This window comes from Neoarius graeffei, chromosome 7, assembly GCF_027579695.1.
Source record: "Neoarius graeffei isolate fNeoGra1 chromosome 7, fNeoGra1.pri, whole genome shotgun sequence".
Taxonomy (NCBI): Eukaryota; Metazoa; Chordata; class Actinopteri; order Siluriformes; family Ariidae; genus Neoarius; species Neoarius graeffei.
Window position 1 is genome coordinate 41,281,408 of NC_083575.1, and position 17,510 is coordinate 41,298,917.

Consider the following 17,510-nt stretch of genomic DNA (forward strand, 5'->3'; position numbering starts at 1 on the left):
TTAGTCCGAATGACACGGCGTCCCTGATTTCCATCAAGAACTTCAAATTTTGATTCGTCTGACCACAGAACAGTTTTCCACTTTGCCACAGTCCATTTTAAATGAGCCTTGGCCCAGAGAAGACGTCTGCGCTTCTGGATCATGTTTAGATACGGCTTCTTCTTTGAACTATAGAGTTTTAGCTGGCAGCGGCGGATGGCACGGTGAATTGTGTTCACAGATAATGTTCTCTGGAAATATTCCTGAGCCCATTTTGTGATTTCCAATACAGAAGCATGCCTGTATGTGATGCAGTGCCGTCTAAGGGCCCGAAGATCACGGGCACCCAGTATGGATTTCCGGCCTTGACCCTTACGCACAAAGATTCTTCCAGATTCTCTGAATCTTTTGATGATATTATGCACTGTAGATGATGATATGTTCAAACTCTTTGCAATTTTACACTGTCGAACTCCTTTCTGATATTGCTCCACTATTTGTCTGCGCAGAATTAGGGGGATTAGTGATCCTCTTCCCATCTTTACTTCTGAGAGCCGCTGCCACTCCAAGATGCTCTTTTTATACCCAGTCATGTTAATGACCTATTGCCAATTGACCTAATGAGTTGCGATTTGGTCCTCCAGCTGTTCCTTTTTTGTACCTTTAACTTTTCCAGCCTCTTATTGCCCCGTCCCAACTTTTCTGAGATCTGTTGCTGTCATTCATTCATTCATTCATTCATTCATTATCTCTAGCCGCTTTATCCTTCTACAGGGTCGCAGGCAAGCTGGAGCCTATCCCAGCTGACTACGGGCGAAAGGCGGGGTACACCCTGGACAAGTCGCCAGGTCATCACAGGGCCGACACATAGACACAGACAACCATTCACACTCACATTCACACCTACGGTCAATTTAGAGTCACCAGTTAACCTAACCTGCATGTCTTTGGACTGTGGGGGAAACCGGAGCACCCGGAGGAAACCCACGCGGACACAGGGAGAACATGCAAACTCCGTACAGAAAGGCCCTCACCGGCCACGGGGCTCGAACCCAGGACCTTCTTGCTGTGAGGCGACAGCGCTAACCACTACACCACCGTGCCGCCTTGTTGCTGTCATGAAATTCCAAAATGTCTCACTTTCGACATTTGATATGTTGTCTATGTTCTATTGTGAATACAATATCAGTTTTTGAGATTTGTAAATTATTGCATTCCGTTTTTATTTACAATTTGTACTTTGTCCCAACTTTTTTGGAATCGGGGTTGTCATTTACACTCTACAGATAAACAGTAGGTGGCGCCTACCTGTATCAAATATAAACAGCTATTACATTAAACACATTACAGGACACCCTGTAGAACAGGATAAGCAGCTACAGATACTGTAATGGATGGATGGATGGATGGATGGATGGATGGACTGGTTACAGTACAAGAATGTTTGAAGCACAGCAAGTGAAAGTAGCGTTATTATTTCGTTGCTTAATGTATGGTTAGTTTTAAATAGTTTTGAATTTTGTCACTCATTAAGAGATCTAAAAAAAGAGAGAGAGAAATCTAATCAATTTTATTTCATGGCAGAAGACCAGCCCACCTACTCTAAACACGCTGTCCAATAACAGCGCGTTTCTTCAAGTAACGCTGTTCTGATTGGATAGAACACGTGTCAGTCAAAGGAGGAGCCCAAGCCTCCTGCTGACCCCGCAAACCCTGGGGGAGCCGAGTGTTTAGGGGGTTTAAAAGAAATATACGCCGGAGTAAAGCTAACTTTTGTGTGTGTGAGGATAACTGATTTAGAGAGTTTTTATTACTTTGGGAAAGGAGCGTTAGGATTTTTGTATTTTCGGAGGAGTTTTCTGTTCTTTTTGGGTGTCGTGGTGAAGGATGGATGAAATGCGGCCTAGCGGCGGAGCGGCTGGTCACCTCGGGCTCGCCTCGCTCTTTCCGCCGGGGCTGCAGGCCATATACACGGAGTGTCGGCGCCTGTATCCCGATCAGCCAAACCCACTACAAGTCACTGCCATTGTTAAGTACTGGTAAGCCTTTCTGATATGGAAAATGTTTAGTAAAATAAACACCGTGTCATGAGAGTAAATAAGCAGGTGGCTGCGTGATACAGCAATCTCTTTATTCTTGATGGAGCTGTGGAGCTAACCAGGACGAGTGTTTACTTCATTTAAACCAATGTCCAGTCGTGTTGGGTCCAAAACTACTTCTCTACGCAGTTTATCTACTTGTACAAGTCTAAGAGAGGTTCTGTCTGTTCTGAACACTGTTGATAGTTGGTATTGTGCACGGCTGTTTGGTTACGGGTTGTTTTACAATCAGGGTCCGCAAGCTAAAAATCACATTTAACACTTATTATCTTCAATATCAAAAGGCTTGACTGGATAAACTCGGTTGTTTATTGCAGCCCTGTGATAGCTCTATTTACCAGGCAAAAAAAACTTTGGTGATAACGTTATTTTTGGTGAATGTATGGCAATGTGTGTCATATTTAGCAAAATTACTCGTGTCATTTAGAAAAAGTTCTTTTTTGACCACAGGTAGCTCCAAAAGGGATGCACTTACATCATTCTTTATACCATAAAACACATATTTGGTTCCATATCATTGGAAACATGGTTAAGTTTTAATGTTGAATGCCAGTAAGTTTTCAGACTATTTTGATCAAATTAGTATGTAATTGTGTCCAAAAAAAAAAAAAGTCCTCTCCGAGACAGCTAATTTTTCAATATAAAATAACATGCACTGCCGTTCAAAAGTTTGGGGTCACCCAGACAATTTTGTGTTTTCCATGAAAAGTCACACTTTTTTTTTATTTCCCACCATAAGTTGTAAAATGAATAGAAAATATAGTCAAGGCATTTTTCTGGCCATTTTGAGCATTTAATCGACCCCACAAATGTGATGCTCCAGAAACTCAGGTGGGGTTTACATTAGACCGTATCAGCGGATCATCAGATTAACGTTTTTAAAACGATTCACGTGCACACAGCAACGCCAATACACGATTCACGTGCACGCAGCAACGCCAATACGCGGATACGCTAATCACATGACTAGACGGCACGCAAGTTGAAATGTGTAAATTTCTCCTCAGCGGCTCGGCTCCGCAGGCATCCTGCGCTCCAAATCACTCCGCCCTGAACAGCGAGTGCCCTCTGGAGGGTGCGCACTCCGGCCCTGCGCAGCTCACAGAGCGCGCGAGTGAAGCGCACGAGCAGTGATTCGGGACTGAGCCGCTGTGTGTGTCATCCCAGTGCATATCGGGCATGCGCAAGTCACTTGCCACTTGCAAGTGGAAGGATGGCAAGCCTAAAGACAATCATAACTACACAATGGGCAGTATTTGCATCAGTATTTGCAGTATTTTCATACTTTTATACTCTTTAATGAAAGGTGATACAAGGCGGAAGTCCGTGCTGTTTTTCAGCAGTCGCGTCACATGACCAACGCCAGCGAATCAGGAAGGTGGATGTCACAGTGACGTTGTCCAATGACGACGTCAGCTAGAGCTCAGCACAGCGTATCCGCGTATCCTCAATGTTTACACAGCACCGGACCAGATACGAACTGGGTTGAATACGTGGACCCTGGCGGATTCCCGTTTCCCGGCGTTTTAATGTGAACGGACAGTGCATCCGCGAAGAAAACGAGACAGATACAGTCTAATGTAAACTTGGCCTTAATCTGCTCAAAGGAAGGTCAGTTTTATAGCTTCTCTAAAGAGCTCAACTGTTTTCAGCTGTGCTAACATGATTGTACAAGGGTTTTCTAATCATCCATTAGCCTTCTGAGGCAATCAGTGTGTTTTACATGCACATCCAAATCGAGCTAAGGGTCCCAGCAGGGGTGCCAGAGAAATCCAATCCTACATGCACACAAGGAAATCGAGCTATTGTGTGAGGTACATTGTGCACCCGAGCCACAGGTGGCGCTACACGCCCCATCGTGTTTGTACACTTCCGGTTGTCGTCATGAAGAGCTATTCAAGAGTATAAACAAAGTTATCAGTTCCGTGTTTGTTTGTTCTCCTTGTTCCTCCTGACCTCTTCTGCTGCTCGCTACTACTAATGTTGTCATGCCGACCGAGGCTGTTGTGTTTCCCGCTTGTGGTCTCGTCACTTCCGGAAGGGGCAGTGCTGAAGTAAGTAGCTCGACTACGTAGCTCGATAGGGTTTACATGCACTAAGTAGCTCGGCTACAATCGCATAATCTAGGTCGTGTAGCTCGATTACGAGAAATCCAGTTCGGTTCAGTTTCAGCCGAGCTAAGGTGTTTCCATGGCATTTAGAACTTCGATTTCAGTCAAGCTACGGCAGAAATTCGATTTTCTGTATGTGCATGTAAACGCACTGAATGAGCAAACACATTGTACCATTAGAACACTGGAGTGATAGTTGCTGGAAATGGGCCTCTATACACCTATGGAGATATTGCACCAAAAACCAGACATTTGCAGCTAGAATAGTCATTTACCACATTAGCGATGTATAGAGTGGATTTCTGATTAGTTTAAAGTGATCTTCATTGAAAAGAACAGTGCTTTGCTTTCACAAATAAGGACATTTCACAGTGACCCCAAACTTTTGTACGGTAGTGTATCTAAAATTATTTTCATCCTAAAATGTGATCAAGATATTGGGACATAAATATTAGAGACAACTAACACAAAGCTTACAGCCTTGTATTTAAAAGCACTATGGAAGTAGTGGATTCTGAATTGTCAAAAAAAAGTCCTCTCCGAGAATCACTTCATTTGTTTCTCCCATCTTATAGCAGATTACACAAAACTACCATACACACGTCAAAAAATTACCTGAAATCTGTTCTTTAACTTGTCCTTCACTTAAAAACTGGTACGAGAACCAGTTTGAATCAATTTGAATTTTGGACCCCTGTGACACAAACTTTGTACCCTGATTGTAAAACGACCCATAGCCTTGTTTTACCCTTTTATTATGTAAACACAGGTTAGGCGGGCCAGATCCACTGGACTACATTAGCATGTACAGGAACGTGGGATGTCCTGCTCTGGATGTACAAGAACACTGGCACTATGTGAGTCTTGGACTGAGTGATCTGTACGGAGACAACAGAGTTCATGAGTGAGTGCAAAAAAAAACTTCATCTACCCTCCTGAGATACATATAGATACATGAGAGAACGGAGCAGAGTCGATGAAGTACTCTAATAACAACAAAAATAATTTCGAAGTCAGTATAAAGGTTTTTTTTTTGCTCCCAAATAATGTTTCATAAACATGTTTCAGGTAAAGCATATTATAAAAGCACAACCCCAATTCCAGAAAAGTTAGGAAGCTGTGTAACAAAATAAAAACAGAATGTGAAAATTTGCAAGTCATGCAAACTCTACATTTGTGTAGGTAATCGTACAGGGCCGAGTAAAATCTCATCTCATTATCTCAAGCCGCTTTATCCTGTTCTACAGGGTCGCAGGCAAGCTGGAGCCTATCCCAGCTGACTACGGGCGAAAGGCGGGGTACACCCTGGACAAGTCACCAGGTCATCACAGGGCTGACACATAGACACAGACAACCATTCACACTCACATTCACACCTACGCTCAATTTAGCCCCTGTTTACATTAGACCGTATCAGCGGATCATCAGATTAACGTTTTTAAAACGATTAGTGTGCACACAGCAACACCAATACACGATTTGCGTGCACACACCAATACACGATTTGCGTGCACACAGCAATACCAATACACAGATACGCTCGGCTCCGCAGGCATCCTGCGCTCCAAATCACTCCGCCCTGAACAGCGAGTGCCCTCTGGAGGGTGCGCACTCCGGCCCTGCGCAGCTCACAGAGCGCGCGAGTGAAGTGCACAAGCAGTGATTCAGGACTGAGCCGCTGTGTGTGAGATCCCAGCGCACAGCACTTACCACTTGCAAGTGGAAGGATGGCAAGCCTAAAGACAATCATAACTACACAATGGGCAGTATTTGCATCAGTATTTGCAGTATTTTCATACTTTTATACTCTTTAATGAAAGGTGATACAAGGCGGAAGTCCGCGCCGTTTTTCAGCAGTCGCGTCACATGACCAACGCCAGCGAATCAGGAAAGTGGATGTCACAGTGACGTTGTCCAATGAGACGCCAGCTAGAGCTCAGCACAGCGTATCCGCGTATTCTGAATGTTTACACAGCACCGGAGCTGACACGATCTGGATTGAATACGTGGACGCTGGCGGATTCCCGTTTCCCGGCGTTTCCAGGCGGTTTAATGTAAACGGACAGTGCATCCGTGAAGAAAACGAGACAGATACGGTCTAATGTAAACGTAGCCTTAGAGTCACCAGTTAACCTAACCTGCATGTCTTTGGACTGTGGGGGAAACCGGAGCACCCGGAGGAAACCCACGGGGAGAACATGCAAACTCCGCACAGAAAGGCCCTCGCCGGCCACGGGGCTCGAACCCGGACCTTCTTGCTGTGAGACAACAGCGCTAACCACCACACCACCGTGCCGCCGCCGAGTAAAATTTAAGGATTAATTTCATGAGTGATTTTCGAAGTTTTGAAAATTTCAAAACTGTGAAATTGATCCTTAATTTTATGAGGAACCATACAATTACTTGTTTATAATATATTGGGCGGTGTAGTGGTTAGCACTGTCGCCTCTCAGCAAGAAGGTCCCGGGTTCAAACCCAGCGGCCGGCGAGGGCTTTTCTGTGTGGAGTTTGCATGTTCTCCCCGTGTCTGTGTAGGTTTTCTCTACAATCCAAAGACCTGCGGTTAGGTTAATATGGGACGACCTTGGGCTGAGGTGCCCTTGAGCGAGGCACCGAACTCCCAACTGCTCCCCGGGTGCTGTTAGCATGGCTGCCCACTGCTCTGGGTATGTGTGTGTTCACTGCTTCAGATGGGTTAAATGCAGAGAGGAAATTTCATAAGTGTGTGATGAATAAAAGTTGTGCTTTTTTTTTTTTTTTTTCATACTTCGGAAGCCATTCAAGTTCATAATATTTGTCATTCACGTTTTCTGAACCAATCAGGGCGCAAGACTATCTTGCATGTTCGAATCAGTTTCTAAAGCGTCTTTCGTCACGACATGAGGATTTTGAAAGTGGTTTACAAAATTTTACTGGAACGTCTTTACAAAAGCTGATTGCTAAATGCAAGAAAACTCTGTGCTTGATCTAAAAGGAGAATTTGCTAATTTTTGTAACCATAACCAAGCAACGAACTAGCCAATAGCATTTCAGAAATACGGGCCAGTGTTAAGGAAAAAAGCCCTCCTTGATTGGTCAATCAGAATTGAATAATTTGGCCCTATGTATTATAACATAGTACAAAGACAACATGTCAAATGTTGAAACTGAGAAATTGAAAAATGTATGCTCATTTTGAATTTGATGTCAGCAACATGTTTCAGAAAAGTTGGGATGGGGCAACAAAAGATTGGAAAAGTTGCGTAATACAAAAAAAAACAAAAAGCAAAACCCTTACTTGGTAAATTGATACCAGGTCAGTAACATGATTGGTTAAGTGTATCCCGGAGAGGCTGTCTCTCTTAGAAGTAAAGATGGGGTTCACCGCTCTGTGCAGCAATTTAAGAATACATAACGTTCCTCAGTGTAAAATTGCAAAGAATTTGGGGATCACATCTATGGTACATAATATTAAAAGATTCAGAGAATCTGGAGAAATCTCTGTATGCAAGAGACAAGGCTGAACATGGACATTGGACACCTGTGATCTTCAAGCCCTCAGGCAACCCTGCATTTAAAGCAGACACGTGTCCTTAGGGGAAATCACTGTATGGGCTCAGGAACACTTCAGAAAACCGTTGTCTGTGAAAAGTTCATTGCTGTATCCATAAATGCAAGTTGAAACCATATACGAGCGCAAGTCAAAAAGTTCTAAGACAAATTGAAGAAGAAAAATCTTTATTTATGAAAATAACAAAGCTATTTCTTTACGTATCCTTCATTTAAGTCTGAAGACTTTTGCAAGCGGTGTTTCCATTGGCGAATTCCTCCTTTGTAGAATTCTGGGGGATGTTTTTCACACTTTTTTTTTTTTTTTGAAATTATAACATCTGTCTTAGAACTTTTGGACTTACACTCATATAAACAATATCCAGGGACACTGCCACCTTCTCTGGGTCCGAGCTCTTTTACGATGGACTGAGGCGAAGTGGAAAATTGTCCTGAGGTCTGACGAATCAAAAGCAGAAATTCTTTTTAGAAATCGTGAACACCACATCCTTCAGGTTAAAGAGGAGAGGGACCATCCGGCTTATCAGTGCACGGTTCAAAAGTCAGCATCTGTGATGGTATGGGGGCGCATTAGTGCACATGACTTGGGTAGTTTGTACATCTGGGAAGGCATCATTAATGCCGAACGATATATACATGTTTCAGAGCAATATGCTGCCGTCCAAACAATCTTTTTCAGGGAATGCCTTCCTCCTTTCAGCAAGACAATGCCAAACCACTTTCCATACATCTTAAAACTGCATGGCTCCCTAGAAAGAGTCTGGGTGCTAAACTGGCCTGCCTGCAGTCCAGACCTGTCTCCCATTTAAAACCTTTGGTGCATTCTGAAGCGCAAAATATGACAAAAGAGACCCTGAGCTGTTAAGTAACTGATTGATTGATTGTAGGTCAGGCAAGAATGGGACAACATTTCTCTTTCAGAACTACAGCAACTAGTCTCAGTCCCCAAAACATTTCCAGAGTGTTAAAAGTAGAGGTGATGGAACACTGTGGTAAACATGTCCCTGTCCAAACTTTTCTTGAAATGTTATCAAATTCAAAACGAGTATACATTTTCTCAAAAAACAATTAAATTTCTAATTTTCAACATTTGATGTCTTTGTACTGTGTTCAAATAAATATAGGGTTTCCAAGACTTTACAAATGATCACATTCTGTTTTCATTTACTGTTTACACAGTGTCCCAACTTCTTTGGAATTGGGGTTGTATATAGATGTACATTGTTCTGTTTCATGTCATTTTATTGCAAAACCGTATTGCATCTGACTGTGGGTTGTTTTTTTTTTTTTTTTTAAATGTGTTCATTTTCATAGATTCACTGGCCAAGAAGGTCCAAGTGGATTTGGCTTCGAGCTTACGTTTCGGCTGAAGAGGGAGCCTGGGGAGACAGCCCCCCCGACCTGGCCAGCTGAGCTTATGCAAGGTTTGGCTCGGTACGTCTTTCAATCAGGTATGAAACTGGATTATCATAGAAGGCTTAGCACGGACTGCGTTTCTTCGTTTTCTTAGAAATGCTACCTGTTCCAACTAATTGCACCAAACCTAGGTGAATGAGGCTAAATTGTACATCTGTAAAACACTTCTAGCCAGTCCCCTTTAGACTTAGACAACCTTTGTCATTCAGTATGCAACAAGTGTACACCGAATGAAATTTTGTTGCAATTTGGCTCAGCACAGAATTAAATATGAAGAGTATTAAATTTAAATTATGCAGCAGCAAAAATGTATTTAAAAAGTGCAATAGTATAAAGTGACCTGTGGAATTAGGAAATGTTCAAGTTATAAATAGAAGTTTGGATTTGGAGTTCAACAATCTGGTGACCTGGGGGGAAAAAACTGTTACAGAACCTGGTGGTCCTGCACCAAATGCTGTGGAACCTCTTTCCAGAGCCGAGAACAGTCCATAGTGAGGGTGTGAGGGGTCACTGATGTTACTGGCTCGAAACATGCAGCACCTTGGTGCAATGTCCTGAATGGAGGGAAGAGAAGTCCCAATGATTTTCTCTGCTGTCCTCACCACTCTCCTCACATTCTTCCAGTCAGAAGCACTGCAGCCTCCACACCACACAGAGATGCAGCTGATTAGAACGCTCTCTATGGTGCTTCTGTAGAATGTAGTGAGGATGGGCAGGGGCAGGTGGGATCTCCTCATTCTACGCAGGAAGTGCAGACATTCTTTACCAGTGACGCAGTGTTCACAGACCAGGTGAAGTTATCTGTGATGTGCACCCCCAGGAACTTGGTGCTATTGACCACCTCCACGGCTGTGTTGTTAAGTGGGATGGCTCAAAGAGAAATTAAGTCCCTCAAAATATTTTGATGGAAAAATGCACCATACTAGAGTAGTATTTCTTTATAAATATTCTTTTCAGTAGCAGGGAGCAGAACTAGGAGCCCTTAATGTTTAAAGAAGAAGAAGCCTTTTTATTTGTCACATGCACACTCAAGCACAGTGAAATTCATCCTCTGCATTTAACCCATCTGAAGCAGTGAGCACATGCATGTCCACACATACCCAAAGCAGTGGGCAGCCATGCTACAGTGCCCGGGGAGCAGTTGAGGGTTAAGTGGCTTGTCCAAGGCTGCCTCAGATTAACCTAACTACATGTCTTTGAACTTGGTAGTGTTTAAAGGCTTTAAACACTACCAAGAAGATGCATGGCCTGGCCAAAAAAAGTCACCATTTGGATTTAAATAATCAAAAATATAGACGAGCCTTTGATTTGATAATTACTGCAGTGTTTAATGTGTTTTAGCTGGCTACACTTCTTTTAACCCTAACTGATGCAGGGAGTAGCTTCTTATTTTTTAAACAAACATGTCGAAATATGTTTCCTGTGCCCATGGAAAAGATGTTGCTGTGTTTCAGAAGGGTCAAATAATTGGCCTGTATCAAGAAAACAACTTGCTGAAATGACTGGAATTGGGATAAGAACTGTCCAATGCGTTATTAAAACCTAGAAGGACAGTGCTGAACCGTTAACGTGGGGGGGAGAGAATGTGGTTGGAAAAAGATCCTGACTGACCATGATCAGAGATCACTTAAATGCTTGGGAAAGTTGAATTGTGTAGTTTATATATAAAAAAAAAACCCAGTAGAACTCACAGCTATGTTTTAATAGTTAAATTAAGAGTATTTCCACATTCACAATGTGGTGAGAACTCGCAGGATTGTGACTAAACAGCTATGTGGCCATAAGAGAGCCATTTGATAGTGAGATTAATCAGGAGAAAAGGCTTCAGTTTGCTAGGGAACATAAAGATTCGACTCTAGAGCAATAGAAAAAGGTCATGTGGTTTGAGCAGTCCAGATTTACTGTGTTCCAGAGTGATGGGTGTGTCAGGGTAAGAAGGAAAGCACACAAACCAATGCACCCGTCATGCATAGTGGCCACTGTAAAGCCTCTGGAGGCAGTGCTATGATCTGGGGTTGCTTCAGTTGGTCAGGCCTAAGCTGAATAATGTTATGTGGCAATAAAATGAAGTCAGCTGACGACCTGAATGGACTGAATGACCAGGTTATCCCATCAATGGTCTTTTTCTTTCCTGATGACACGGGCATAAAATTAGGGCTCGGATTATGAAACAGTGGTTCAGGAGGCACGAGGAACCATTTTCACACATGAATTGGCGGCCACAGAGTCCTGACCTTAACCCCATTTGAGAATCTTTAGGATGTGCTGGAGAAGACTTTACACAGTGGTTCGGCTCTCCCATCAGCACAAGGTCTCTGTGAAAAAGTTAATACAACTTTGGACTGAAATGTTGTGACGTTACCCAAGTGTACTGAAACAATGCCATGGCGGATTCACGCTGTAATCAAAGCTAAAGGCGGGCCAAGCAAATGAGTGTGCAACTTTTTTTTGGCAGGACAAAGTATGATTACAATGAAACAAAAATGTCAGTTATGGAGGGAATTGAGATGTATTTCAGATTCATTTGATTCCAGTTCACATCTATGTAAATTATAGATTACTTGTTCTGTTATGACTGAGCACTGCATTATCTGTTCATTAACATTTAATGAAAAGTGAATTGGTTGGCTTTAAACACCCTGTTGGAGCCTGTGAGAGTAATTTCTGACTCTTGTATACAAAATTAAGCACTTGTATTGCTTTTATATTGGTGGAGAATGGAGGTGGTACAGTTCTCAGTCTTTTTTGAGGATGGACTCATTCTTTGATTGGCTTTATCAAATCCGTGTCACCTACTGGAGATGTGTATGGAGCTGTTTTTATAATCCCAGTCCGATTACTTTATCATGGTATAATGTTATGTCCCTTCAGTTTCTCAAGGAATATACATACCATATTTTGATTCCTTAATGAACAAATGCATCACACTTAGCTTCATTTATTGTTTATCTTGTTTTGCATTGCTTGTGATGGGCATGGTTATCTCCCACATATGATGTGAAGGATCAGAATCAATGAGATCAGGTTTTTTTTAAATCCAGAAAGACCAACATGTTAACCAGTAACAATCCAGAAGCTATATTTATAAAAAAAAAAAAACCCAGGCAAGATGCTTACCAGTTCTGTAGATGGGGAGACGTGTGTTCTAATAACTCCTGAATATTTATTAAGTTACTGAATGACTATCATAAGCAGTAGTGCCCCCCCCCATCTATTTATTTATTTAAAGTTGATGTTAGATTCAATGTGTTTGTAGCACATGGATTTGGATTTTCATTAGTGCTTCACCACTACAAATGTGTTTGGATAATTTGTCTCTAACACTGTCACATGAATTTGTTTGCTAACTGACCAATGATAAACTTGTGGGCAAGGATAAAGTTTAAAAAAAAAAAAAAAAAGGTTGCTGAAATGGTCACATTGAGTAGATAATGTGTTTTGTGTGGGGGCTTGGGTTAAGAAAATGCTTAGCATAGGAATAAATTATAGGATTGTTCATACTCGTAATGCATCAAAATATGCCATGTCCATATTACCATATTATTGGTGATTTTTGGATGAAATGTCTTCTGCATAAAACTCTGAACTGTATCCAAACCGTTTAAATGTGTTATCCTTTTTTGGGATACAGAAAACACATTCTGCAGCGGTGACCACATTTCATGGCACAGTCCGCTAGACAACAGCGAATCCCGAATCCAGCACATGCTGCTCACAGAGGACCCGCAGATGCAACCTGTACAAACCCCCTTTGGGCTGGTCAGCTTCCTTCAAGTAAGGCACAACAAAAATTACATTGTGCTTTCATTGTTCTTACACACTAGTGCTATCCATTATTTTTACAACTGTTCAGTGCAAGAATACAATGCTTCAGTAAAGGCAAAAGAATTATTTAAGCCTCCATCCAGCATTAGTATACTGGAATATTAACCCTTACCTGACCTCTTCTTCAAACTGGTTGTCAAAGATGTGGTGGTGGTGGTGGTATTATTTTAAGGTAAACTTACTGTGTCTAGTTGGCAAAGCTTATTTACAGATCAGTTTGACATTTTGTTTTTCAGTGGCTTGGTTCCATCTGATTGTGTGTGTGTGTTGAATAAGGAAGTATTTTCATGTGATTAGTTTGAACCAGGGCTTTGAACCGGTTCAAGGAACGAAAACGAAAACCGGGAACTTTTTCTATTTCACATGGAACAGAAACGAAACCAGAAACTTTATTTTTTATGTTCCGGAACAGAAACGCTTATTAAAAATAATGGTAACCGGTTAATACCGGTTTTTATTTCGTTCCTCAAAGTTTCCGTAGCCTACAAATAAAAAAGCCATTCTTCTCCTGCGCAAGTTTCTATGACCCGCTGGGGTTCACTTCCTGTGTGACGTTCGCTGACTGAATGGAGAGAGTGGGAGGGTGGACTACTATCACGTCTCCATGTGATAATAAGTGCATTACTGAGCGTCTAAGCAAAGAAGAGCCTGAACGTTGCAACCTCCCTACTGGCTGTTTGTAAAAATGTATCAGTTGTTGCCCTTCCCACGGGAATCATCGCGGGCTCGAGAGACGAGACCTGACGAGTTAGTTCGTTGGTAGCAGAACAAAATGTCTGGACACAAATCGGGTTTTCAGAAAAGGAAAGAAAATAAACGGAGGGTTGAAAATACAAAAAAGGAGGCAGAAAATGCAAAACGAGTTTTAAGGTAGGACAAATGGTTACTTTTTAAGGCAGCCCGCCGTGGCTGCAGGCTTTCAGTTGTCATTGAATGGTTACTTTTCTGAGGCAGCCCGCCGTGGCTGCCTGCAGGCTTATTTATTATAGCCCATTTGGTTAAAATGGTTAATATAAAATGTTAGTTATGTGATGGTTGTCCTGATTTAGACTGGGTTTTTTTTGGGGGGGGGGATGTTGCACCCGGGTCCAGATTAGGGCAGAACCGGCCCTGGCTACATTTCAGGTGTAGTTTGTTTTCTGTATGTATGTACTTGCATAGATGTGTACTTGGTCTTCCAATATGGCGCCTAACAAAATCTCGCGGCGCGGTGACATCATGCGGTAGCCCTCTATAGGGCCTGACTAGCCTTTGGTAACGCACTAAACGAATTATCTTTCATTTTTGGCACTTTTTCTGTTTGTGTAGATGGGAAGACATACTGAGAATCTAAATCGCCAACATTTGAAATAATTGTTTTGAATTATTTCTTGTCTTATTTAATGAAGGTTGTAATAGAATTAGCCTACATTTGGCTTAAGCTGGATGAGACAGAGACATAACTTTATAGCCATTTGTTAAACAGCTGACAGGGAACGTAATTAACCGTTCCGGGAATGAAATTTTTTTGTTCTAACCGGTTCGGGAACGTCTATTTAATGGTGGAACCGGAAACGTTAAAATTCCGTTTCTGTTCGGAACGAACCAATAGGAAAAAAATTCTGGTTCAAAGCCCTGGTTTGAACTAATACTTTATAATCGGTGTACAATACATTGGGCAGATTCTCACCTTCTGTGAAGTTGAGTATGGGATTTAAAAAAAAAACACTTAAGAGGGGTGGCTTTTTCTACCGGTATCAGCCTAATATAACAAATGACCTTGCAGATGTTTATATTCAAACGAACAACTGTATGGTTATTGCTGCGGGATATTTTTGATGTACCACGGAACCTATCCCAGGAACACTGTACACAAGGCAAGATTATATACCCTGGAATGGACACCAGTCTGTGTACCAATATGTTTTTATGTAAATATTTTCTTGAAGTTATTAACTATGTTCTTTTGTGTTTTGAAGATCGTGGGGGTGTGCACAGAAGAGCTGCAGGCAGCACAGCAGTGGAACGGTCAGGGGATTTTGGACCTGCTGCGTGGCGTGCGTGTGTGAGTATTCTCAAAAACCAGGCCCAGTGTAAAGTAAGGATAAACCTTTGGCCCTTTTGTACTGCATGGTACCAGCTCGACTCTACTCACCTTTTCTGGTTTTCCATCAGGCCAGAATTGTTGATGGTACCTAGCCCTTTTTTTTGGGGGGGGGGGGGGTGTATTGCTTCTGTCGAGGTTCCAAGTGAGCTGAGGCGAAAAAGCTGATGTGAAAACACTGCGGACTATTGATTGGTCAGAGAAATCCTTGTGCAAGATGGGATGAACGTGGGTTTGTGTCTCTGCGCGGCATACTTTATTTGGGGAAAGTTTTGCTGCAGGTAACTGATTTAAAATTATCCAGCGTGCACTGATTTTTGTCTAACCCTCTGTTGGGGAAAGCCAGGGAGTGTATGTGCACTCTGCTTTTGATCTCTGCAGTCAGTAAGCATTTTGAAGCAAGCCTCAGACTGAAGGCTCCTGCCTTCATAAACCATTCGAGACCATAACTTGTAGTAAGCTAGATGGAATCCTGCTTCGGGCTGAGTAATGCCATGCCATGATTTTTGATTTATTACAAAACTTTGATCAACCTGTAACATTACCGCATAATGGTTTTTACCAATGGAGTTAGGTAAACTCTCCGTACAGGGTGGCTAATTTTAAACGAGTTAGTAAAACTTTACCCAAATGAAATGTGCAGAGTAGGGATACAAACCTGCGTTCTGTGATTGAAAGCCCTGTGCCTTCACCATTTTAGTATTTATAGTGCTGCTTTTTATGCTGTTACCAGTATGTCCTAACTGTTTGGATGGCACCTTTTTGTTGTGGGGTGGGTGTTTTTGAGATTTTTTTTTATTATTTTAAATAAGCGCATTAGAAACATGAGTTGTGGCAACTCCAGCTTGATATAATGGTGTTTGCCTGCTCGTGCACACTAGTAGTAGCAATACTAATGTTCCCATGTCGCGTTGAAGATGACGTCACAGCGGTTTCATACGGCATTGCTATGATGGCCAGCTCTTGTGGAAAACGAACTCCTGATACCAAAAGCGAGTGGAGTTGTCAAGGCAGTACCATGCAGTGGAAAAAAGCCAAGTGGTTTTTGAATGAGCACTGGATTTAATGTGAAGAAACATGACCACTGCCTGTGAAGTGTTGGTCAAACTGAATGTTGCAAGTATTGGAATTATTGCTGGATAGTTTGCAGACTTTAATTTTGTGTTGACAGTGTGTTGTCTTTTCTCTGGGTAAATGGGTCACTGACCCTGAGATGCCTTTTTTTATTTATTTATTTTTAAAACCCCTCCTTGTTCATTGACACTGTAAATGGGCTTCTCCACCTCCTGTTCTGTTTGCAGTGCTGGAGGTCCGTGGTTAATCACTGACATGAGGAGAGGGGAGACTATATTTGACATTGATCCTCACTTACAAGTAAGGCTTTATTTTGTTAGTCAGTCCTTTCTTCTTATTCTGTGTTGTCTTTCACCGATGGGTGATCCAGGTTTTAAATGTGGAATATTCTTCTGAAAAGAGGACACTTTTTATTGGTAAAATAGTTGGGTGCCCTAAGAGCTTTTCCATGCTGGTTAACTGAAATCAAATAAAAAAAAAAACAAACACTTTAACAGCTTGTTTATTTGCCCTGTCTGTAATTTCTCAAATATTTAATACTTCCTATGTTTATTAAAATTCTCAAATAATTTATGTGATGGGGGCGGCACAGTGGTGTAGTGGTTAGCGTTGTTGCCTCACAGCAAGAAGGTCCGGGTTCGAGCCCCGTGGCCGGCGAGGGCCTTTCTGTGTGGAGTTTGCATGTTCTCCCCGTGTCCGCGTGGGTTTCCTCCGGGTGCTCCGGTTTCCCCCACAGTCCAAAGACATGCAGGTTAGGTTAACTGGTGACTCTAAATTGACCGTAGGTGTGAATGTGAGTGTGAATGGTTGTCTGTGTCTATGTGTCAGCCCTGTGATGACCTGGCGACTTGTCCAGGGTGTACCCCGCCTTTCGCCCGTAGTCAGCTGGGATAGGCTCCAGCTTGCCTGCGACCCTGTAGAACAGGATAAAGCGGCTAGAGATGATATGAGATTTATGTGATGGTAAATGAGACATACAGAGTGCACTCAATGATTATTTGATTATTATATGCTCTGGGGCTGTTTTGCTGCCAGTGGAACTGGTTCATTGCACAAAGTGGATGGAATAATGAAGAAGGAGGACTACCTCAGAATTCTTCAGCATAAACCATCAGAAACTTGGGAGTTACAACAGGACAATGAACCCAAACACTCATCAGAGCTGGTTGTGGAGGATAAAGCAGGCTAACATTGAGCTTAAAACAAGCCCTGACTTCAACCTTATTGAAAATATATGGACTGTGCTTGTAAGTTGAGTCCATGCCAAGGAAAAAAAAAAAAAGAATTCTACCATGAAGTCGTGAAATATCTAACCAGAATATTTTTGACCCTGTGTTGATTTCAGAAAACCAAAAGAAAGTTAAAACATGGGCA

At 42.2% G+C, this 17,510-nt stretch overlaps 1 protein-coding gene across 2 annotated transcripts in view; it reads left to right on the forward strand.

Annotated features, from left to right (window-relative positions):
* Positions 1-1,663: 1,663 nt before the first annotated feature.
* The window catches only part of sufu (suppressor of fused homolog (Drosophila)), a 59,204-nt gene continuing 43,357 nt past the window's right edge, over positions 1,664-17,510 (forward strand). For both annotated transcript variants that reach the window (XM_060925661.1, XM_060925662.1), the window contains exons 1-6: positions 1,664-2,018; positions 4,959-5,093; positions 9,053-9,189; positions 12,786-12,928; positions 14,938-15,023; positions 16,364-16,436. In XM_060925661.1, the coding sequence (XP_060781644.1) occupies positions 1,867-2,018; positions 4,959-5,093; positions 9,053-9,189; positions 12,786-12,928; positions 14,938-15,023; positions 16,364-16,436 (726 nt within the window). In that variant the 5' untranslated portion in view covers positions 1,664-1,866. The remainder of the gene's footprint in view (positions 2,019-4,958; positions 5,094-9,052; positions 9,190-12,785; positions 12,929-14,937; positions 15,024-16,363; positions 16,437-17,510) is intronic.